We start from the raw sequence: 24,495 nt of genomic DNA, 5'->3' as shown, positions 1-24,495 counted from the left end.
GGTTTATTGCTGCAATGATCAAATACTTCCCCTACACATCTAGGGGGTAAGGATTAGATCCTGAGAGAAAGAACTCCTAAACTATTAGCTTTAGCTTCAAATACACTACTTCCTATGCTGTTTTTCCAACATCCTTGTAATTCAAGTATTCAGCCAAAAAAACAATTTTAATTTTGGCCCCGTGAAGAGACGATCAGCTCTGTAAAACATCTTACCTCTTCATTGATGTCGATCACATCCCCCAGCTTGAGTTCCAGCTCGTCCTCGTTCTGTGGAATGTATTCAAAGAGCACTTTGCACTGCCGCTTCTTGGACCCTGATTCAAGGGAAATGGCAAAAGTAAGAACGCTGCAAAGGAAAACTAGTTTTTCCTACCCTCGGCTCCTGAGGATCAAATCTGACCAGAACACCGATAAATCATCCCAAAAAGCCATGTGGCTTTTTGCTGCTGGTTTTCCAGTTTGCTTGTGTCACTTCAGGCTAGCGAGCTGTATCTTAGAGCTTGAAAACTATCAAGCTTCACAGACTGCCGATTACAAACAAACACTACACTGCCAATTACCAACATGCTATAAAAAAAACACGTTCACACAAGCAAGTCAGATAAATCCCCAGAACAATGATTTTCAAGTTCTTTCCTGACCAACATCTGCAAGAATGACAACCGCTGCCAGTTGCAGTGTTAGCACTTGCTTGGAAGAAAATGTGCAAGTTTGAGCCTCCAGTCTTTAAGGAATACTGAAAGAAATAACAAATGTTTCGTTCTGCACAACACTGAAGTGCCAATAGCCTTTCTGCCCTCTAACAAAGACCTTGCTAACTACAGGTCTGAGGTAATGCTAACATTTGCTCAGCTCATATTTCAAAATCCAGACTCATTTTATCTGCGAATGCAAAAAACCTCCCTTTTCTCAGTGGAGTCGAGAAATTCAACCCAAGCTTCAATTAGCAGTGTTTGACAAAGACAAAATTAAAATAAAATGCAGTCTTTAGATGTTTGCCACGTATCATTAAAGCTTTGCAGGCATCAAAAAGACAAAGTGACATCCTGAGAGGGGAGAGCATTGAAGTGGCTTCCAACAACCCCTCCAGACAGAGCGGTATGAACCTATGATTGCCCAATTACTCTGCACATACCCTGGAGTGATGCTACTTTCTTGAACCTTTCTCCTTCAAACAAGAGGCCATGCCTTCAGACCTTTTCCACAAAAGAGCAGCCAGCACGCTTTTGAAGGCAATTGTCATCCTGAGCTATGACCCATACAGGCTCCCTATCCTCCTCAAAAATAAACCTGCCACAGTTTAAGTGAAAATATGAATCAAAAGCTTCAAGTGGTAAAGCTTAAGCTTGTAGGAGCTCTATAATTTCCATACTCTCCCTCATACTTTGCACTGCTTCCATATTCAAGCTTCAGCAATTAAGATTAGCTGGGTAAAAACATTTCAAAACACAGATACTGCCTCCAAGATAGATCCTTGTCTTATTATAGCAGCGTTGAAAGTCCAAAGTCAGACGTTTAGAAGACCGCCACACCCAGCGTCCTCAGTACAAAAGATGCCAGGCAACTAAGTAATTTTCAGCATGTAAAATTTCTGAAAGAGGGCTCACCAAATCAAGGATTTTCTACATGCTGATATATGGTCTGTGCTCTAAAGGGCTTAAAAGGGGCAGGAAACAAATAAACCAAAAGTATGAAGCTCTATGGGTTATTTCTAGTAACACGTAGTTGCCCACATAATACACCCTTCTTTTAACTCCACTGAAACTCATACATCAGCCAAGAGGGATTGTTAGGTTAACAGTAATTGCAATAAACGGTTCACTGGCCTTTACTACCTCCTACAGCGCTTTCAGGGCTCCTCCTTTGTACGAGATTAACTGATACCAAAAAAAGGCAAATTAAAGAGTCATGGTCATTTGGTATAAATTTGATCTCAGCATTCCTTTTCATATTGTAATTCTATCTAAATGGGGAAGAGGGGGAGAAAACAAACTCACAGATGCATTTCAGATCCAGAACTCTCTCTCACCTGAAGTCTGTTTTCAGTGATACCCAGTTTAGCAAGTACTGCCTTCCAGTTTTGAAAATCCCTAGATTTACCTCGGAAGCTAACCAATCCTCTCAGAAAACAACACTCCAGCTTCACGTGGTACCGCAGGACTGCTGGCCTGGCAGCCCCCAGGCAATTCTGTCCATTTCCAAAACAACTTGTCAGGCTTCAGGTTTTATTTGTGTTGTACAGGGTAAACCAAATTTAGCCCTCCGTTGCCGTAATTTAGCACACCACCTGTATTTTCCTTTTCCTGAATAAAGACTGCCATCTAACCAATAGGAATACTACCTGCAGCTTACTACTCATCTGATACAAAATGCCTAAATTCAGCGAGAGCAGCACACGAGAACACCACAAGGGACTTCCCAGGCAGAGACCACCTACCTCACCACACACCGGAAACTTGCTATTAAAGAAGCTAAACTTTGTTTTTAACATTGTAAACCTCATTTTACCAGGTTAGGAACCAGAAACGGAAAGACAACTAAGCACTGGAAACCTTTTGAAGGGAGTGAGTGATTGGCCAGGCACAGAGCAAACAGGATCTGCAGGAGCTGTTTAAACAGTCTTCCAGGAAAGAGGGAACAGCAAGTAAAATGGAAACACAGAGATTGTCGTTGCGCCAAGTAAACAGTTGTGTGCTTAAAGGAAAGAGCTTGAACACCATTTTCTTCTAGGCGGATGAGACTTGCCAGAGCACTGCAGAGTTTGAGACCAAGTTGTACCCACTACCCTGGCCACAGCCTCACAGCCACCAGCACGAGGACGAGTCATGCTGAATATGGGATCACTCCAGAGTTAGGGAGACCAGAATGACTAGCCGACACCTGAACTGGTATCAAATCATGTTCATGGAATCCTAGAATCCGAGAATATCTTTAGTTGGAAGGACCCATAAGGATCATGTTGATTCCCTTTCAGAGCCTGGCTGCATTAATCTAGGAACAGCATTAATCTTTCAGGCTACGTTTTCAAAAGCCTGCTGATGCAAACATTTAACAGGCACATATGTGCTATTGCCAATATACATACACAGATCAGATTCACTAAAAACTAATTTTGAAAATAATATCCTTAGTTGCCTAGAATAAGGTTTCAACAAATTTGTAAATCTGGTGGTCCCATTTCAGGGCTTTAAAAGATGCCTAGTAGCTCTTCTCCTTCTATGGGCAAAAACTCAAAAGCATAAACATACCAGAAACAGTAAGTTCTAAATTCTTTCTTTTAAAAGGCAAGCTTAAATCATAAATTACTGCAATCTCTTATAAGAAAGAGGAAGCCAGGGTAACTTACAGCAATGTCTCTTGAAAGACTGAGGTGTCCAAATACAAATCACAAGTCAATTTTCTGGATGCAAGGAATGTTAAGTTTTCTGCTCTAGGTTTCAGGCACCTTGATTTAAATACTGACATTAAAACACAGAAACCTCAGATATGGAGGCACCAAGTCTGCACTCCTGACCATCCTGGGGGCTGCAGTTACAATCAAAGAAAGACCACTACTTTTTCTTAGACACCACCAACTCCACCTTATTTCACACTAGAAGCAAGCCTACCAAACAAGAGGAACCCAAACTACAAAGTGCTTCCTTGTCACAAAGCCTTGAATTTGTAGCAATATTTTTATGTTTAGAAGAAATGACCACAGGATGATTTTTGATTATCATGAACAGGCCTGCAGTTCTCATTCAGGTACCTGACAATACAGGCAGAGCTCACATGAAGTTACAGAGCAACTCTCTGGAATCTGGAAGGGGTCTAAATCCTGTTCCCAGGAAAATTCATCCCTATTGTTGCTGTTAAGAACTATATATAAGCTTTCTGCCCATGCATCCAGGAGCAGAATTTGGCTTAGAATCAAAGTTTCCTCCTATGTCTCTAATTTTCCATACAACCTTAAAACTAAGTCAGACATTAAATAATTCATGTTTATTAAAAAACTGCACGTCAGCAGCTTACGCAATTGAAGGAATTGGAAGGACTACATACTCTTCTTGAAGCTTTTGGGTGGGGGATGAGGCTGAAATCCTCCTGCTGGAAGCCCATAGCTGCTCATACGCTGCACAAGACTGGCTACATTGCCAGATTTCTCCCTCCTGACTGGTACGGCATCGTCCTTGGGCTCTACATCCTTCTTAACTTCCTGAAACAAGAGATTTAAAAGACTGAGAGACCATTTAAATTACCCAAGAGGTCAGTGTTTTTAGGCAAGTGCTCCATAGACTAACGGATTTCAGGTACTTACCATTTCGTGTGTAATGATGTATTATAATCAAAAATCATGGCATCCTGCACCCAAACATACTAAAGGTCTTAGTAATCTTGACCCTTCTGTACAATCATGTTAGTAAACAGGTAAGCTGATGTCCTGAGAAAATTCAGACACAGGGGCAGTATTTGAGCCATCTACTCCAACCCTAGGAAAAGTAGCTTTGAGCCCAGAAGTCCCATTACAACTCTTAAGTCACAGCTCATATTCAAAAATATTTTTAAAAACATAAATATTACTTCAATGACAGACCCATAGAGTAGGGCACTAAATAAAATACTTTAGTATATAAAACCGTGTTAGGTGATCCTCTCTGCCTCAGAAAGCTCAAAGGTTGTTTACAGACAAGATGCAATCGTACTGCTGAAAGACATGAGTGGAAAAGAAAGTGAAATACAAGATAGAGTGGGAGGAAGTGAGGGGAAAGGTGTAGAAGGAAAGTAAACAGACATTCTTTTTCTGATAATTGTCTCCCACCTTCCTATCTTTCTAAATTAAGGTGTTAGCATTGGAATTGAATGTGCCAATCAAAACTAAGAAGCCTATAAACAAGAAAGCATCAGTCCTTGACAGAAAAAGCCATGTACGCAGCAGTTACTCTACTGCATCAGCTCATTAAATGATATTCCACCGGAGAACAGATACTCTGAAGGAAGGAAATCATCACTTTGCACAAGAAGAAACCCATTAAGTCAGATCAATGGCCCATCTAGCACAGAACACAGCTCCCGGCAGCCGCAATCCCAGACGCTCTTTAGAGAGCTAGCCTGCAACCCAAATCCTCCCCGCATTTCCAGAGCACCCATAAGGGTTTCATTAGGGAGATACATCCCCTCCTCTCTCCCTTTCATGTCTGGGGATGAAGCTGTCTAATCCCTTTCTGCACCCATGGTTCTGTCTGCCTCCACAGCTTCCTTGGGGATAGACACCAGATATTCGGTCTCTGCTACGTAAAGAAGCTCCTCTCTCCCATCTGCTTTAAGCTGACACCTTACTAGTCCCAGTGTGTGCTCCCCACCACTGCATTTAGTTTATCACTACCTCCATGGCTGTGTAAACCTTGATCATATCCCCCGTTGGCTTTATCCTCTCAACTGAAGAGTCCCAGCCTTGCCAGCCCCCATCTCACCAGGCAGCTGCTCCATCCCCTTCAACATCTAGCCGCCTGTCCCCATGCTGGTCTCAACAGATCTGATGACACCTGGCATCCTGCTGATGTTTTGGGCTGTCACTGCACCCAAGGCTGAGGATTGTGGAGAACTGAAAGCAGCACTACCAGATATTCATGAGCTGATGCTCAACTCTCAACTGGCAGTTCCCTGTAGGCATGGTATGGATTACCTATTCTTATACACATTACTTGGCATTTACCTACCATCAAGTTCATCTGCCACCCCTTTTGCCTGCTCAGCTCCTTGCCATCAGCACAGCATTGGACTATGTAAGAGTTTAATCGCACTCACAAAATGGGAGTGTCTGCTGTTAAGCCCTCTCTCCAGATGACCAGAGATGCTGGATAAAGCCTGTACCACAACTAGCTCCTGGAGGATCCCATTGCCGACTCTCTTCTACCCTGAAAGTCACTGATAAGTCTTTTGCTTCTTATTCTTTAAGCAACTTCCACTCCATAAAAGAATTTTTCCTTCCGTCTCACAGCAACTTCATTCCTTCAATAACCTGATGGAAAACTTTATCATAAAGACTTTCTGAAAACACCCAAGGGTGTTACACCCACTGAATCTCAGGCGCCTGTGTGCTTAGCAAGACCCTCAAAGCCCATCAGCTTTCCCACGACCACAGCATTACAATGTCTTGAGGAAAGCAAACTCCCAAAAGTACTTTGCAGCTTTTTGTGACCCACTTCAGAACAATTCTTGCATCCATCACCAGTAGCCACTGGTTAACAACTCCACTAGTTATTTCAGCCACAGCTGTAATAAAATATTTAATAATATTTGAAAACAATATTGGCAATATATATATACAGTCTTCTTAATGACTGGATCGATGGGCCGAGGCCAACTGTATGAGATTCAACAAGGCCAAGTGCCGGGTCCTGCACTTCGGCCACAACAACCCCAGGCAACGCTACAGGCTTGGGGAAGAGTGGCTGGAAAGCTGCCCAGAGGAAAAGGACCTGGGGGTACTGGTTGACAGCCGGCTGAACATGAGCCGGCAGTGTGCTCAGGTGGCCAAGAAGGCCAACGGCATCCTGGCCTGTATCAGAAATAGTGTGGCCAGCAGGAATAGGGAGGTGATCGTGCCCCTGTACTCGGCACTGGTGAGGCCGCACCTCGAATACTGTGTTCAGTTTTGGGCCCCTCACTACAAGAAGGACATGGAGGTGCTGGAGCGCGTCCAGAGGAGGGCAACGAAGCTGGTGAAGGGCCTGGAGCACAAGTCTTATGAGGAGCGGCTGAGGGAACTGGGGTTGTTTAGCCTGGAGAAGAGGAGGCTGAGGGGAGACCTCATCGCACTCTACAACTACCTGAAAGGAGGGTGTAGCGAGGTGGGTGTTGGTCTCTTCTCCCAAGTAACAAGCGATAGGACGAGAGGAAATGGCCTCAAGTTGCGCCAAGGGAGGTTTAGATTGAACATTAGGAAAAATTTTTTTACTGAAAGAGTGGTCAGGCCTTGGAACAGGCTGCCCAGGGAAGTGGTGGAGTCACCATCCCTGGAGGTATTTAAAAGACGTGTAGATGAGGCCCTTAGGGACATGGTGTAGTGGGCATGGTGGTGTTGGGTTGACGGTTGGACACGATGATCTTAGAGGTCTTTTCCAACCTGTATGATTCTATGATTCTATGATTCTATGTGAACTCTTTAACATGAGCTTTAAGACAACAAAACTCATGCACTGATGAAATGCCAAAAAATGAGAAGCGTATTCAACAGGACTTCTCTGGTGCTTTCTGGAACATTAAAACCCAGGCTACTTACTGCAGCTGTCCAGCTGGAAAACTCAGCAGGTCTGGAAAGCTACTGATGTTTTCAAACAAACTATGAACCTCAAGTCAAACAGTCCAAAGCACCTTCCTATTTCCCAAAAGAGCAGAGTAAGTTGAATAAGCAAGACTACAGACAACACAATTTTTCCCTCTCACTTCATCTACATTACATAAAGAGGCTTTTCAGAAAACAAGTGAGTAGTTCCTGCTGTTACTCTCCTTCATCCACAGGGACTTCTGCCCTGGAGATCTTAGCTCTGCTGAGATCCCATCTTCCAAGCCAAAAAAAAAAAAGCTCCAGAATACACAGGATTGTGTTTACCTCTCATTTGAGTAGACATTTCACATTTGAAAGATTGTCATTCTCAGTCTTACAGCTGTTCTTTGGCCAACTTGCAAGTCTGATAAACCATGAGGAATTAAATTTGGCTACAGCTGCAAAGTTTGCCACCTGCGAAACACCTTTCTAGCTGCCTTATTAACAAGGCTCAACTGAAAAACAGTGGTGCTTGAAAACTTGCCTACAGTGGACCTGTCCCTGGATTTTTAAAATTATAATCTTTTGCCGTGCAATTTATACAGCCTCCAAAAGCTTCCAGCTTCCTCAGTTAACCAGTTCCTCAATCGTAACGCTCTCCGATGAGGAGTCAGCTCCAGGCTCCTTCCCCAGGTTTGCACTTCGCACAAGACTTCAGAAGTGGCTGCTGCAATAATTTTGTGAAAAGCAGAGATGCAAAAGAGAAATAGGGAATACATACACAGGCGGCCTGGTCAAAAACATGATGTACAACTTCTAATAAATTAAGAAGAAAGGAGGAAAAAAAAAAAACACAAACCACTTCCAAACACTAGAACAGGCTGTAAGGTAAGCACCACCTTTATCAGTAATTTGTAGTACAGACAATATACTTTTAAGTCCAGCAGTAGTATCAAAGGCAGCAAAGTAATTGATAGGTTACAAACAACAGGAAATTATTTGAGACAAAAGCAGTGACCACAACAAAAGACCAAAGACTCAAAAATAAAAGAAGGAATGCTTGGGTGACTTTCCTGCCTGGCTTGAGTCAGTAATTGAAGCGGTGACAGGTAGGAAATACTCAAAGTCTAACACACGACTAGCAATGACAAATATAACAGAAAATACAGTGGAATTAGATTAAAAGGTAAGATCTAAAATAATTCTGTGAGCAACAGTTATATGAAGAAAATCTTGCAAACACATTCAAAGGCTGAAGATTTATTTAAGAATTTCATCAGCAGAAACCAGGAAGAACGATCAGGCACTGGGAGAGACTGGTACCAACAGATCTTCCTCACACAGCTAAGATATGAAAGTTGAATACTTCAATACACAGTTAAAAGAAACCTTCCTAATCTAAGATATATAAAAGGAACGAGGATGCAAGGAAAAGATCAAGATGCCTATGTGAAAAAAACAGGAGCAGAGAGCTGCAAGTAATCAGAAAAGATTTGCATTAAGTAGACAAGGGTAAAGAACCGATGCCAGCCATGCTTGAATCGGAGACTGGATGGTGACATTTTACTTCATGTATTAGAAAGCACGCTGTGACCGTAACATCAAGTGAAGCTGTTTTGCAGCAAGGGGAGGAAAAATAACCACACAAGAGTCTACCACTACAGCAACCAGTGACAAACCTAGTTTTGACAAAGAACTACAGAAGAAGGGGTTAGTAAGCATGGATAAGCCAACAACTGCTTTCTCCATATTTAACCTACTAACCTTTAGAACATCCTTGTAAAACGAGGACTATTTTTTTCTTCTTGTTGTTAAAGAGGAACTGCAGCATTAATTATCCTTCCTCAGGGCATTAAAAACCGCATTAAATCCAAACCAACTTAAAGCAAATTCAGGAATCCCTGGTTTCCACACCCGCAAGCAGTCCACTACACCACAAACCTGTATTTCACATCAGTCCTCTAACAGTAGGAAACTGCTCTAAGATTCATTTTCAAAAGCACACGTCAGGATCCTCTGACATACGTACCCATCACCACTGCCAGCAATTTCATCCTGAGCATCATCGTTATGACTCTCTGACCTTTTGGACACATTAAGATTTTACAAAGGAAGTCATTTCTAAACAAGACATATCAGTTTGGATCTCTGAAAACTGACGCTAATTGATGCAAACATTAATACATGCCCCATTACCATGTTAGTAAGATTCTGCAATTAATGTTAAATGTTAACGAGAGTCTACAATTCTTACATCTCTGCCTGAAGAGCCTGAATTTCAGTGGTTGGAAAATGACACTGTCCTCTGATCTCATCTCCCAAGTACCGCTATAACCAACCTGAACATGCCCAAGACTCCTATTCATTGACTTCACAACAACTAAGGCATTTTTCTTTCTTTGTTTTTGTTGTTTTTTAAGTCAGCCTTGTATATCAAAACTAACAGAGAGAGTCTGGGCTGTGACAATACCAACAAAAAGCCTCCAGGACACTTCAGCTTGTTTTGAGATGAGGCCACCACGAGCTGCTAGCCAGCAAAAACGGAATGAAAATCTGACATTAACTGCAGCTGCAAATTTTAGTATTTTTATTATGCCAGTCCGCTGCAGTTCAAGGCTTGTCAGTGTTTCCATTAGCAACACAGATTTTATGCATTTATGACTTGGCAGTAGAAGGTCAATACAGACTGTGTCTTGGCATAAAACACACTCAACTGGGAAGTAACCACCCACTCTTTCTGTTACAAACTACAGCACTAGTCTTAAAGTTTGAAGTTTTCACAATCTCCACTAAACGCGTATTTCACAACACTTACAAAATTTGCCGAAATCACTACAGGCTGATATGCAAAAATGTGTATAAATCGAACTCAGTAGCAAAAAAGGATCGGGGTGATCTTAAAGGGTTATTGTTTTAATTGCACTTGTCACATTTTACAATTCGTCAGGGAAATGTATATATTTATATATAAAATCTCAAAATCATTCAAGTACAGCAACATGTGAAACGAGAATTATTCTTCTTTATACTCAGACAAAAATCTAACACATCTAAATTCACCTATAGCCTCATGATGCCTATTAAAATAAACAAATAAGGAGGCGGTCCTGACCTACTTTTTAAGCAGGCAAGCAAGCACCCTTCCCACCATCAACCGCTTGCCCATGCATCGCCCCAGCGGGGACAGCAGGATCCTCCCCGCTTCCCTCGCTAGAAGCGAAGAGCTCTAAAATCAGCAGGGCACTGGAGATAGAGAAAGCAGGTCAGATTGTCAGAGAAAGCAGGTCAGATTGTCTGAAAGGACATGAGGAATAGATGGTTATAAATATTAAGTCTGCTCCTGAATTACAGGGCACAGAGGAGTTCATTATCCAGTAAACCTAAATGCTTAGCTAAATTCTTCAAGCATAAATATTAAGACTTTAGCTGCCCACCTCCTTCTATACGTCATTATACCAAGAACAATTATCTTTAGACTTTTTACATTATTTCCACGGTAAATTATGAAACATCAGCTTATACAAAAGCGATGTGCATTTCTGTTATTGGCTGAGTACATTTTAAAGCAAGATCTCCAGCAGCAGAAAATGATGTCAATCTCTGAAGAGGCTAAGATGAAGAATACACAAAGGTAAATGTCTGAGCCTCCACATAGGATTTTCTCATCTCTTCCCCATCAGAACAGCAATAAAAAAACCCTATGGACTGGCAAATTAAGTTTATGATTCATATTTTACTGGGCAGAAAATAAGGAAGTCCGAATTGAACCTGTCACTTATTTTAGGGGAGAGGGAGGAATTGGAAGCTTGTGATAAATCTACGGGCAACAGTTTTGTTTATACAAGTTTATCTCTTCCCCTCACAGCCTGCAAAACCCCATCACTGAAAAATAACACATATGTATGTGTGTGACTGTATATAAATACAAGCAAAAATCTGTACAGCTGCAGACACATGAGATATTGTCAGCCATAATCGGTACAAATGCAATGAAACACCGTGGTTCCTGGAACACAAAAATCTTCACATAGCTAATTATTTAAGCACCCATTACTTCGCATTTACAGTCTTAATTACAGGAGCAGACAGGCAGGGACAGGGCAGCTTCAACAGCTCCAGTCTCTTAAATCTAAGATATCTCACATCCTTGCATTTTGCCAGTGTCTCCTCCCTGAATAGAAAACACGTTTTCTCATCCTCAATGAAGGCACCCACTGAGGCAAAATATTTAATAAAGGCAAAGAAAGATAGGAATAACTGCAAATTATTCATCTATCTGCCCCATTCCTTTGCCACACTTGCCATGAACTAAAGGGACAGATGAAGACAATTTATGAACCAAAGGAGAAGCTGAGAAGCTCCTGAGTTCTTTGCCTGGAGCATTTGGAGGTCAGAGCAGGTTCCACCCCCTGAGAGAACTGCTCAGCTGGGAGAGGTCTCCAACTCCCTAGAGGATTAAACGTTATTATTGAAAATAGAAACAAATCACTTTAAAGATTAAAGTAGTTAGTATCTGAAGAATGGACAAACTTGATAACCTTTGTTTTGCAAGACAAATTACCTCCTGGGCAATTTAACATGTGTCACAGGTTGATATTCTTTGGCCTAATTTATGGCCAAAGTAAGGACTGTTTAACAGTAAATCACTGGGTTTATTTTTTAAGTGCTGATCCACGATCAGGCTGAACCAACGGTAGGGCAGCATCACTCCTCCTCTTTGCCTCTTCCAAAACAAATTGCTTCAGGTTTATTTTTTAAGTGCTGATCCACGATCAGGCTGAACCAACAGTAAGGCAGCATCACTCCTCGTCTTTGCCTCTTCCAAAACAAATTGCTTCATACTCTGACTTCTGTACACCCCAGTCAAAGGCATTTCTGTTCAAGGCTAAGGTTAGAAAAAAGTTTCCAGCTGACATGAGTCCCCAGCAGTTTTCACAGGAGCTACAGACACATACTGCTATGGGAGCAACTGTTGCCATAGTTCCTCAACACAGCACACCACTCGCTCAAAGGCCGTTATCAGTTGGGCATGGCTTTGGAAATTCCCCTAAATGTTTCTTATAAGAGTTTTACGCAGAGCTATCCATTACATCTAAACTTTTCACATGCTTTAAACATGAGGGTACAGAAAGCAAGGATGCAAAGTCCTGGTAGATAAACTTACCCACCGTCAAGCAATGCCAGAAGACATCTGCGGACTCTCTGTGCATAGCAGAGTTTCATAAATGGTTGGAGAAATATTTTCAGAAAGTTGAATTATTAATATTTGTGCCTGTTGCAGATTCAAATCACAATTTCTAACTTTTTCCCCAAGAATAAAATATAATTAGCTACAGAAGAAGTGACTCAAGCCAGGCTCACACTTCTCCAGTTTGCAGACAGAACACTAATGTCTCCTTCTATTAAATCACACCCACATCACGTCACTCAGCATGAAGTTTAACAAGTTACCAATATTTTTACATCTGTTATAATCTATGCTAAATATAGATCATATAATCATGCTGCCTCACTATTAGGAAGAAAGGCATCATCAATCAGGCATGGTATCACTTCTTTCTCACAATACATAACACATGGAATAAGCAGGATCTCTGGGAAGCATAAAAAATTACAGACTCACTTCAGACTGACAAACTAAAACTTGAGCCATTGAATATGTAATATTCAATGTAATATTTGAAGGTGAAGAACAGGCAAACGACTAGACTTTCCTAAATAAGGAAGACTCATCTCTACAGAGGGAATGTAGAAGCAGACTTGGAATTTCAGGTCTTGATACAGGGTTTTTTTATGGTTTTTTTTTTTAATTATTATTATACATGCATGTATTTTATATATTTTTATATATATATAAAAATAATTAATTTTTCTTGTGGAGAACTGTATACCTATAAAGCTTGTGCCAAACAAGTGTCAAAACAGGTTCTGATCTGAAGTCTTGTTAATAATTGCAAAATACAAGAGACCTAAAAACATGTAATGTCTTAGCATCCTAAGAAGCTTTTGCCAATGTTAAAAAGACTCTTTCCATCTGCTTTCAACAAGGACCGAAGTCCAGATGCAGAAAAGCACAGCAGTCAAATCACCAGGCCTACCAACAGTGAGACAAAGAATCCTAAATTAACAGGAGTAACTGAAGGAAGCACAGATGTTTACATCAATGTTTCCCAACCATTTAATTAAGAAAAAAAAGTTTGCTTTAATATACTTCTAAAAATAATACCTAAATAATATTTTATGGTGCTGCCAATTCACAGCCAGATAAAAACAGCTTAAAATGTTAATTGTGTTTCTTTTCTATTGTACTTGCTTATACATATGAAAATTTAATTATATTTCTTGTAATTGTTTTATAGACTAACAGTTAATGTCCTGTCAACCACCAGCCACAAAATAGTGCTTTAGATCAATGAAACCAAGAATCGCACGTGGCAGAGGGCAAGACAGACCCAGTTCCCGCAGCACGTGATGTTTTATCAGGCTTCCCACACAGGGGAAGGCAGGAAGCCACATTTCTTTCCCTTCTCCCAATTAAGTGCCCCTAGTGCTGGTCCAGAGAAATGTGTGATCCATTAACCACTACAGGTCCACTTTGATGTTTAACTCGTAACATCCCTTGTTCCTTGTCGCCATCACCCTGGCTTCCTGCATCCGCTGTCATGCTCAGCTTTCTTCTTCCCTGCATCCCTTTTCCAGGGCACCATCCCTCTCCATTCCCTGTAAAACCTCCAGCACTTCACTCGTGGCCGCCTCTGCACAAAGGTTAAAGCAAGTTAAAACACTGCCACTTTTATGTCCCATCACAACTCTTGCCTAAGACACAAAATTAAATGCTTACGAGATTTGCTGAGTCAGGGCTAAAAATATAAACCTCAAAATCTCAGTGAAGATTAAAAGAGGTTTGAAGACTATATTTTATCAAAAATTCACATTTACTGCTGTTTTATAAGCAGAGAGAGGTGACAGGGCACCTGCCCATCATCATCATCCTTTTCTAACAGTTTGAAAGTTTATTACACCAAGTCCAAAGCAAATGAACTCACATACATACACTGAAATAATATTTTTAGGAAGTAAGACGTACACAAAAAGCTTGTTAAGCCTAGCAAACATTTACCACATCTAACTTGGAGATCAGTTCATTGTAATAGATAGAACTCAGTGTTCAAGGAAGGAAAACATACATTCAAAAATAAATTTAATAGTGAAAACACTACAGTGGAGGAGAGCTAACTTTCCCCCTCCAAAATGATGGCCCATCCAAAAAAAAAAATTCATAAGTGGTGCAAACGTTATGAGATGACAGGCCAGATGAGCTAGCCTCACACAAGTTTAAGTTTCAAGTTCACAAGCAGATTACTTCATTCAACCTCATAAAAAAAAAGCAAAAGGACAGATTTAATATTAACTGTGTTGGGTGTACACACATGTTGATTTATTAGACATATGGCAAAGTACTAAAAATACAGCGCTGGAATTCACACCCAGAGCCTCCCAGGATGTAACGTACATTACATATTACATTACCTGGATAACTCGCTTTTTCGGTGTTATTACGCATGCTAATTCCAGAATACATATTTATGGCTGTATTTTAGACTTCTGTATACAGTAAATGTCTAAACTTAAAAGTAGGTTTTCTGCACACGACCAGTCAACTATTGCTGATCAAGACACTGGCGATGCTTTGTGGCGTTTACTCAATAAAGGTTGCAAACGCCATCTGATGCAACACACCCTGTTTGCAAGCTTTCAGCCAGAGAATGGTTACCTTTCTCCGGTGCTCAGGGAGGAAGTTATAAAATTATGTGCAAACCAAGTGTAAAAACTAAATAAGGAAGGGCAAAAGAGCAGACTGTTTCATGTGGTTAAAGGAGTAACTACTTGTATATACCAGCTGCCCCTTCCAGACTAGCTTGTGCAACAAACCATTACACCCAAACTGAGCAGCACAAGGAGCATCCAGGAGCGCGCAGTTAAACAGAGTAACATCACAAGCTGATACGCCACTTAGAAAAGCAAGAGGCACATGTACAATCAAGAAACTTGGATAACTCAAATCAGAGAGAATAATTAGCATAATAAGCAGGATTCACACAAGTCATTAATCACATTTTATCCTGCCGTTCTTCGGAACAGTACCTCAAGTTCCCTTCCATACCAGTACTACCACTGAGGCAAAATTTAGGAGCTCTTTCCATTTCTCCCATGCTCTTGGCAACACAGTATTTTAAAATACGGAATATATATGTATACTTTAAAATACCAAATATTAAAAGAAGCACCAGTGTTTTCTTCATTCTGCGTTCATATTCAGCCATGGAAGACTTCACGATGCTACAGATTTTTACTTTTACAGTGAAACAACAATTTTCAAATGCAAACTGAAAACTTCTTGAGAGGTGACTTTTTTAAACATTTTAAAGCATGGATGCTCATCTAGAACAGAGAAAGGGCCACATCATTTCACCAAATTTTCTGCACTAACTTTTGAGGAAAGCATTTGTGACATCTCAGATCTAATAGTCCATCAAGATAAATAATTCATACAGCCACACAACTTTCTCATGCCATATCTTTACAATCAACATACCTGCACTGCCTTGGAACATGAAATAATTCACACATCGCCAACCAACACCGATACAGCAATAAAATCCCAGTATAGACACAATGACAATACGAAAAGACACACTGGCACGCAGGTGCCTACAAGCCGCTGTGCTGGCATAGCTGTGTCAGCAACAGCAGCTCTATGGTTCAAAGTCTCAGACCATCTGCAAACTCAAACCAACCTCAAGACTTTGCTTTTCCCCTCTTCATGCCAGGCACAGTCAGTTGACAGAGGGAACTCACAGGGTGAGGGCCCAACTGGTATAAACCCAAGCAGTCAATCCAGTGATCCGACTGCAAAAAATCACAGGAATATGAATAATCTAGGATGAACTCTGAATCCCAGGGAACACTCTTACCTATATGCCTATATATCAGTGCCATTGGCTATATCTGCCAATGTTTTCAGCTGTTGGTTTTTTGTTTGTTGTTTTTTTTGTTTTGGTTTGGTTTTTTTAATCTTTTTTTTAGAAATAATGGCGCCCCCATCATAAGCAAGGCTCACCCAAGCCATTTATCTTGACGTTCCGGTTGGAAGAAACCTGTTTCCTTGTTTATTCAGGCCAAAATAGCTGGCTAGTAGAGACCCATCTCTCACCCCACAAGCACAGGAATCATTATCACCATTCTCACAAATCCCAGACACATGCTGATGGACGGGATTAGCGGCAGCAGCTCAGCAAACCCACATGGCACCCCCTGGCAACACACTCTCCAGTGGCACTATTTTCTCCAAAAGGAGAAGAAAAATCAGCAGGAACGATGGATGGTACCATCGTATTGGCAACTGGCCTTAAAGCACCAGCCTGAACGCTCAGCTTCACTCCTTGCCAGGAGACGAACAGCCACCTTACACCCATCATTTCTCTCATACACTCAACACTGAAACCAAAATTACTTAATATGGCTTTCAATCTTGCATGTTATCTTTGTTTCTGAAAAACAAGAACTGCCAGCTTCAAAGCAAGCATCGCCTTCTTACCAGCAGGGCTGCCTACCTCTCCCTGGGAAGCTAACGACACCCCATGCTCCTCAGTCTCACCGCCCTACACAACCCACTGCGATGACAGTCTCCTCAAAACAGCAATAAAGCAGAGGAAAAAGCTGTACCAACTGAAATATCATCTGACCGATAGGATTGATAAATTACTGCATATCTAATTTTCTCCAAGCCGTACTTGGATGCAAAGAATTCGGACACAACACCGAGCAGAGGAGCAAACTCCAAAATTCTGGAAATAGATACGTGTTTTATTCCATCCTATAAAGGCATCCTAATGACTTCAAACTAGATGCATATGGCTTATTCTATATACACTGTTTAAAAGCTTACAGTTATCTGTTTTTTTAATTAATGTTACTACACTATTTAATTGTGTCTAGGTTAGAATTAAGAACGACCCAGAAGAGAGCGACACTGCCTCACCCGCGATCCCTCCCGACTCCACGATTCCTGTTTAAAGTTCTGGGTGAGGTCAATTCTATTTTTGAAAAGGAATTACGGAAGACGCTACGCTTGAAGGAGTTTTCAGCGAAAACTCCTCTCACTGGTTCACAGCACTCTCGGTGCTTAACAGCACCCCACCAGCGAGAACATAGGAAGGAGGCAGCAAAGACACAGCCTTAAGAAGGTAGGTCAGCTGTGCTAATACTCTAAAGTTTTGGTCTAGAGGGGGCTTTTAAGGGAGGGAAAGGGGCTTGGGTTTTGTTTTGCTTACATGCACAAACAGATAAACCAGGAAGTTGAACAAGAAAGTAACCCCTAAAACCAAATCACCCTTTTTGAAAGAAATTCTTCATGCAAGCACCATAGCTGTCTGCAGTTCCTAAGCGTCTCTATACACTACAGAAGGGTAGATAAGCTAAACCAAACCCAAGTAATTCTATCACACAAACAACTCTAAGGCCAAGAATTTACACTATATATTAAAGAAAGTCTAAAAATTATATTGCAATCACAACTTTTAAATTTGTGCTGCTGTTCACGCTCATTATCCTGAAATGCAAAGTCTGTTTACAATATTTGGTGTTAAGAACATACAGAAAATAAAGCAAGCTTACCGCTTCCAAGGACATATTTGCTCGAACACACCCAGTGTTGCAGGTTTTTTTTATTTAGGGGAGGAAGAAAAATGTCACAGCGAGCAAAGTTCACGTGTTAACCTGAAAAGGATCCAGGCTTGGCACTAAGCTAAGCAGCAGCAGCTGCACACCTGCGCAGGCAAAAAGTTTTCTCCGAACCAGCTCTATCGCAAACACGTCCTCTGCTGAGCGGGCGGCTGAAGTGGTGCATATCCCAAACACGCTTGTAGAAGTGTCCAGCTTGCTCACCAGAATGCCCCCGAAGCCTACCAGCAAACTTTTCTATCTTAACTGATGAAAGCTACTAATTAATCTATCCGCTGCTCCTCCCTCATCTGAGTTCCTGCCTTGAGCTTACGATCGAACTGGTTTTACTACCGTGAAAAGCCGTATTACTCACAATATAGCTAGTTACAAAACTAAGATAGCAATAAATGAAATAAAACAAGCAACTTAAGTTCTTAAAAACCTTCTCAGTTATGTACGGACAAAAACCTTCAAAAATGAACAGAAGGATGAACACCAAATCATCACTTCCAGCTTATCAACGCTATAGTTGGCTGGAGAGTGAATAGAGTTACTCAAAATAAATAAATAAACAACAAAATACAAACAACAAAAAAAACCCCACTCAACACAAAACCAAAAAGCCTTCCACATCCCACACACCTTAACATCTCCAAAAACCTCACACATTCAATCTAACAGCGTAACTGCACTGCTCTAAGCCATACTGGAGATGAATGTCGGTGTGCACATTTCGCACTGTGATGAATTTTAGAAAGGAAAAGCCACTCTCAAAGAAAACAATAAAAGTCTGCTAGGTTTCCACTGCTAATTCCTTTCAGGAATTTATGAACTTGTTTATTTTAAATTGCCTATACAGGAAGAGGGAGAAAAATGGCAATAACAATGTCAGGAACAAGAACTCTAATTCAAATATTTCAACCCCACTAAAAGCGTATATGCACACAGTTCAAACAGGAATTTCAAATCAGGTTTTGTTAATAAAATTGGAAATATGTGCACTCCAAAATCCAACACTGCAATACAGGCAGAAAATCTTTAAAAAGGCCAAGTACTGAAAAGTGAATTCAAGGAAGTTAGCTTCACAAGCGGGCAGTGTAATTGCTTGCACCTTTTTTACTCACTTGTTTTCAACTATACAGTCACTGCAAGCTTCTCCACCACCCCTGAGCTCTGATTCCAGGACTCCTTTGGACATCCCACTCCCTGACTTCCCTCCCAACCTTTACTATAACTCCCGCTCTCCATCCAACGCAGCGACACTGTCGCACTAGTATCTGAGGATGTTCTGGAGGCTTTATGTGGTTCCCCTTAACTGAGTCTACCTGTTCTCTTTCTTTTAATGCAAAACAACACAAGTGGAAGTCAGCACCAAGAACTGCACCTTTTGGGACAGACCGTCTCAGACTGCTGGTTAACCCATCAAGTAATGAGCTCGCAGAAAATGCCCGGGTCCCAGCTGGCACTAGGAACCAGGCAGCACTAAGCTCTGATCCTTCTTCAGGATCTCACCATCAATGGGCAGAAAGTTTGGCTAGAGGCAAAAAAACCCAACCAAAAAGTTACCAGCAGATGTTATAAGGTACCAAGCACCACATCAGTATCCACAGGAAGCTTCTATACATTCCCTTCTGCATATGACTATTTCAAAGTCATATTGTGTTTAGCTCACCTACTTGTCTGTACAACAAATTAACCCATTTGAAAACACAATGTCAGCTTCCTTTCCTGCACTTCTGACAGCAAAGACCCAATTGCTACTACTACTACACAAAACATAAACCCACTACCACTACATAAAACTATTTTGCAATATGTAGGAAAAAAAAAAGGAAGACATAATCAAAAAGCTATTTCCTGCACAACTAACAACTCAAAATGAAGTTGATAGCACTTAAACTACTTAAGTAGTTTGGTCATACTTAAACAGAAAAGATGCATTTGTCAAAGCATGCAAAATCAAAGCATGAGGAGTGGTGTAAAATGTCAGTAAATCTTACATATTAGTGGAGCCCAGAGGGAAGGAACAGAAGGGGACTGATCTGCTTTAGCAGTGACGATACAGTCCAAATCTGGGGCATCCAACGCATCGAGGCTGCATGCAGCCATAATCCTCCTGTCGACATTTTAGTTGTCCTTCAAACAGGCATGAAGGAGCCGCACGCTGCCCAGCAGCCAAGGACAGTTTGCAGCTGCCACCAAGGCAACAAGCTCTTTTCCTGCCCTTGGACAGGATGAAGAAGAGACAAACTAGTAAAACGAGCAAAAACCAAACTAGCTGGAATTAGTGCCTCCCCCCAATTCTCCTGCAGTTGTCAGATGAAAATCAAAGGCTTCTTTTAAAGAACTCATTTATCTTCTCTAAAAACATCTAACATTTGAAAAAGAAAACACGTCCATCTTCACCCAGTTTAATCTGTCATATATTTATTATGTTTTTAAATATTTTATACATGAAGAGGCTAGGCAAATGGAATGGGTAATACGTGCACTTTCAGCTTTAAATGCTAATCTTTTTCAGATCAGCATAGATTATAATTTACCATCCAAATTCTGCATGGAGAGGTTATACCCTGGCCTCAGTTCAATTCTTAACGAACCAGCATATGTATCACAAAAAAAGCCCAAATTTATCCATATAATGAGTTCAGGCCGGATCTCCAACTAATGCATGAAATTACACTCATAACAGGAGAAGATGACGATCCTTTCAGGAAGGAATAAATATTCAAGTACAGTCCCAGAATTTTGCATCCACGTGTAAAACTTGGTGCAACCCTTGGTCCTGTCCACACCGATTTGCTCTCTCTGGTTACATTTCTACTGACCTCAGCTGGGAGATCTACCCCATGCACCCGAGGTCCTCCCAGCCCTCCCAACCTAGTGTCCTTCCAGCTGTTTCCTCCCCACTCCTTTCAGACCTTCAGCCTCCTTTTGCCTTCCTGTGGGTCATGAGAAGTTAGCAATATTTGTCCCTCTTCAGCATCCTTCTTGTCATTACTCCTCCCAATCAACTCGCTACACTCCTCTACTTTCAATCCTAGACCCCCTTGCAGAAGCTGTAGGGAGGTTCCTGCTTAGAGCAGTGACACCCCTTCCCATAGAAAGCTCCGAGGACACAGAGGCCACCACCACCTGGTGGTGGTGAGCTACTGGGTGAGGCAGCAAATGAGTAAATCCATTTCTCAAGGGACCTTCCTTGTTCACGAGGCCAAAGTACAACCCTGCTTCAGCTTGTTTCACCTGCCTCCTGCAGTTCACCCACACCTTGCGGGTGTTCACATTGCACCAGGCCAACCCAGAGCATTTGAGTTTAATTGTTGAGGCTTGGTATTTGCGGTGGTCCAGTCATAGTAGCTTTTCATAGATCGTGCACTATCAACAACCTACTGCAGCAGCAAAGGAGAATAGTTGGGGGATGGAGGCAGAAAAAAACCACTTTTCTGCAACAGCTTTCCCAAAAGAAGTCTCTCAAACTATCACTACCTGTAAATTAACTTTTAAGAAGAAACTATAATCAAATTGGGCATGAGGAAAACCATGACTTTCACTTCCCTAACAATTAATACTTTCCCATCATCTCATCACTGCACAACAGCCTTCCAGCCTATGCATACTGTCTTAAAAAGTTCCCAAGATCAGCCTCATAACTGCACTCAACTCCAGCACCAAGAAGGCAAGTTATCCTCTGTTGTCATGAAACCAAAGAGGTAATTTTCTTCTACACAACTTCCTTTCCACTTCTCCAAATCCCTACGCCTTCTAGAAAACAGACTGTCCCCTGTAATTCAGGATATCCAACCATGCCATGCACATACTGAACAGCTCTATAGTTAAAAATACATGGAGCTGAGATGCATAAAGATTTTTCAGGATGGAAATAATTTAAGATGAAGCTTATAAAAGCCACAGCTGCAGAAGGGCAAGAAAACACCCAACAAATTTAGTATTTAACATGGAAACAAGGCACATCTGACCCCTCTTTGCTGTTCAGTAGAAAGACAGTCTTGATGGCACAAGAATCAGAGAAGAGCCATGTCTGACACTTCCTTCCTGTATGGCACTTGAGTGCTAATTAAGTACATCATCACCACAGTAATCGTCAAAACACCACTTAAGGTAAAACTACTATTTATACGGGACTCAAGACCCAAAAGGGATTTTGAACTAAACTACAAACAACTTAAAAATATTAGACAAGTGAAAGGCATTCGTACAAACTTTTCCTTGGTAAAAGACCCTCTCTGAGAACAACTGGATTATTCCCATCCGTTTTAAAAGGTAGATACTTAAATCCCTCCGCAGTAAATCAAAAATGAGTAATTTTGCTTTCTCAGTAAGATGAACAGAAAAAAATGTCAAATTTAATATAAGCAAGTGTAATGAAGTGTTTATAGCACTGAACGAGTTTCCCCTTAGGTTTAAGGATACAAAAATATCACACTAAGATACATTAGATAATTCTGTTTTGCAAAGAATTAATTTCACTTCAAAAGAAACAGGAATATCTAAATTCTCTTTGACTATACTTCATGCTTTCTAACCTTGTTAGTAATGTCCATAAAGAAGCAAAGCATAACATCTCCATAACACTTGCGTAGTTTAGATGAGAAAATACCTGCAGCTCAGCAGACTCTGCATTTCAGAAGTTACATGCTGATTAGCACACCTAACTGCTTTGCAGACTTCTTCATTGTAAGTAACTAATAAATAGATGCATACTCAATATTACATTTAGAAAATTTGCAGAGAAAACAGGAAAAATGTGGAAGGGGCAGACAAGAACTTCAATTAAAATTAGGACACAAACACAGAATAAATGTAAAAGGTTTGAGAAGCAGTATCTCACAGCAGAAGACAACTACGCAAGTCAGTCGCACAGCACTGAGCGAGACAGAGATCCCAGAGAAGAGGATCATATTTAGAACGATGCCGACTAATCCAAAGACACGACAGTGCTGCAGCCCACTGGAGCACTTACCTCACACCCTTCACGTTTCAGGTATTTGCTGCTGACAAAAATGGAGAGCCCGGCCAGGAAACCAAACAACCTTTTAGCTGGACATGTTCCCTGCCCTGTCCCTTTGCACGGTCAGGAGAAAGGCAGTGCCAGCAGCAGGGAGTCGAGGGTAGGGCAGAATTGCTCCTTCGAACAAAGCAGCTTAATCCAGGCTGAAGCACCCACACAACCACAGCCTGAGGACGTAGTTTTTCATTATAGCCCAGTTGACTGAGCTGTGACCCCACTTTCCCAACTCTCTCGTGACTTAATGTCTTCTGTAGGGGTAGGTTTGGGGGGGGTTTGTGGTTTTGGCTTTTTAATCAGTTCATCTCTTTAAAGCAGGTAACCATGGCTACAGACAACTGTTAGTGCACTGCAGCAGTAGGAAGGAAACAGAACATACAGTGCAAGGGTGCAGACCAAAAGAAATGCTAAAGTGAATAGGAACAGACAGCAGAACTTACTCAAAAAAGGCCTTCAAAAGCACACTAAAAAAAATGTGATCATCTCAAAGGTCTTCCAGTTAAAAAAAATCATCTTGTTACAAATACAACTGATGTGATTCTAACCATTTCCATAACAACTAGCCTACTGTATGATCACAGTAAAGTCAAGTCAATGCAGAAGACTCACCTTCACAAAATTGTCAGGGAACATGCCCCTTCTGCCATTTAGCTCCCCTTCTAACCATCCTTCTTCTTCCAGTTTTTTCACATTCCTGATGATTTCCCCAACTCGGATCGTTAATTCATCATCATGCACTGCATCATAGTCATATTCCACAATATAGTCCACTAAAAAGGAAAAAAAAAAAAAAAACACAACAGTGAATGCAACTCAGATGTGGAAATGCAACTTGAAAGCCATGCATGTACAAAAAGGCTGACCTAACGACAAATGCTAAGAACAAGCTTTTACCTTACAGCAACACTTATTTGCGAATTGTAGTGTTCCCAGCCATTTTAGAGAGGGGAAAAAAATGGATAGTCATCTATTAGAATAAAGTAAATTTAGGAATATGATACTGGGTCATATTTTGGTGGTGGTGGGTAGGTTTTTGTGCACGTGTGGTGGAAGGGATTGCTGGCAGTGGGTTTTTTTTTTCCTCCGCCCCGCCAAGTCCCAGCCCAAGATTTACCAATTCTGAATCACTGCTCACAGGGCAAGCGTTTGTTATGCAACGCATATTTGGGGCCAAGGAGGGAGAAAGGTTCAAATTGTGCATGGTACGTACATGCAATGCTTTGTTAATTCTCATACTTGCATCTGCTATTATATCTGAAAAAAATTGATGCTGCACACACAATATTTTTGCACCTTTGATCCAAGAAATGTAATACAGCCAGAAGGTATATGATTGACAATATCATACAACTTAAATTGCACAGACATGTAAAAGGCACCCTCCTTCAGATTCATCTGGTTTTTTTATGAAGAAGAATAAGCAAGTGAGCTTTAATTTTGATATAATTAAGTTTACTCAGAGGAGCACAGCAATGTATTTACATACTTGTCCATCT

At 41.1% G+C, this 24,495-nt stretch overlaps 1 protein-coding gene across 1 annotated transcript in view; it reads right to left on the bottom strand.

The window, feature by feature from the left end:
* The window catches only part of CD2AP (CD2 associated protein), an 87,173-nt gene that overhangs the window by 39,109 nt on the left and 23,569 nt on the right, over positions 1-24,495 (bottom strand). Inside the window, exons 2-4 of the mRNA XM_075144931.1 lie at positions 23,609-23,769; positions 4,044-4,197; positions 216-316 (exon numbers count right to left, since the gene is read on the bottom strand). Of these exons, the coding sequence (XP_075001032.1) occupies positions 216-316; positions 4,044-4,197; positions 23,609-23,769 (416 nt within the window). The remainder of the gene's footprint in view (positions 1-215; positions 317-4,043; positions 4,198-23,608; positions 23,770-24,495) is intronic.

Source organism: Calonectris borealis, chromosome 3 (assembly GCF_964195595.1).
Source record: "Calonectris borealis chromosome 3, bCalBor7.hap1.2, whole genome shotgun sequence".
NCBI classification, from domain to species: Eukaryota; Metazoa; Chordata; class Aves; order Procellariiformes; family Procellariidae; genus Calonectris; species Calonectris borealis.
Note: the sequence above shows the minus strand (reverse complement) of the source record. Positions and strands in the feature narration are given on the sequence as shown.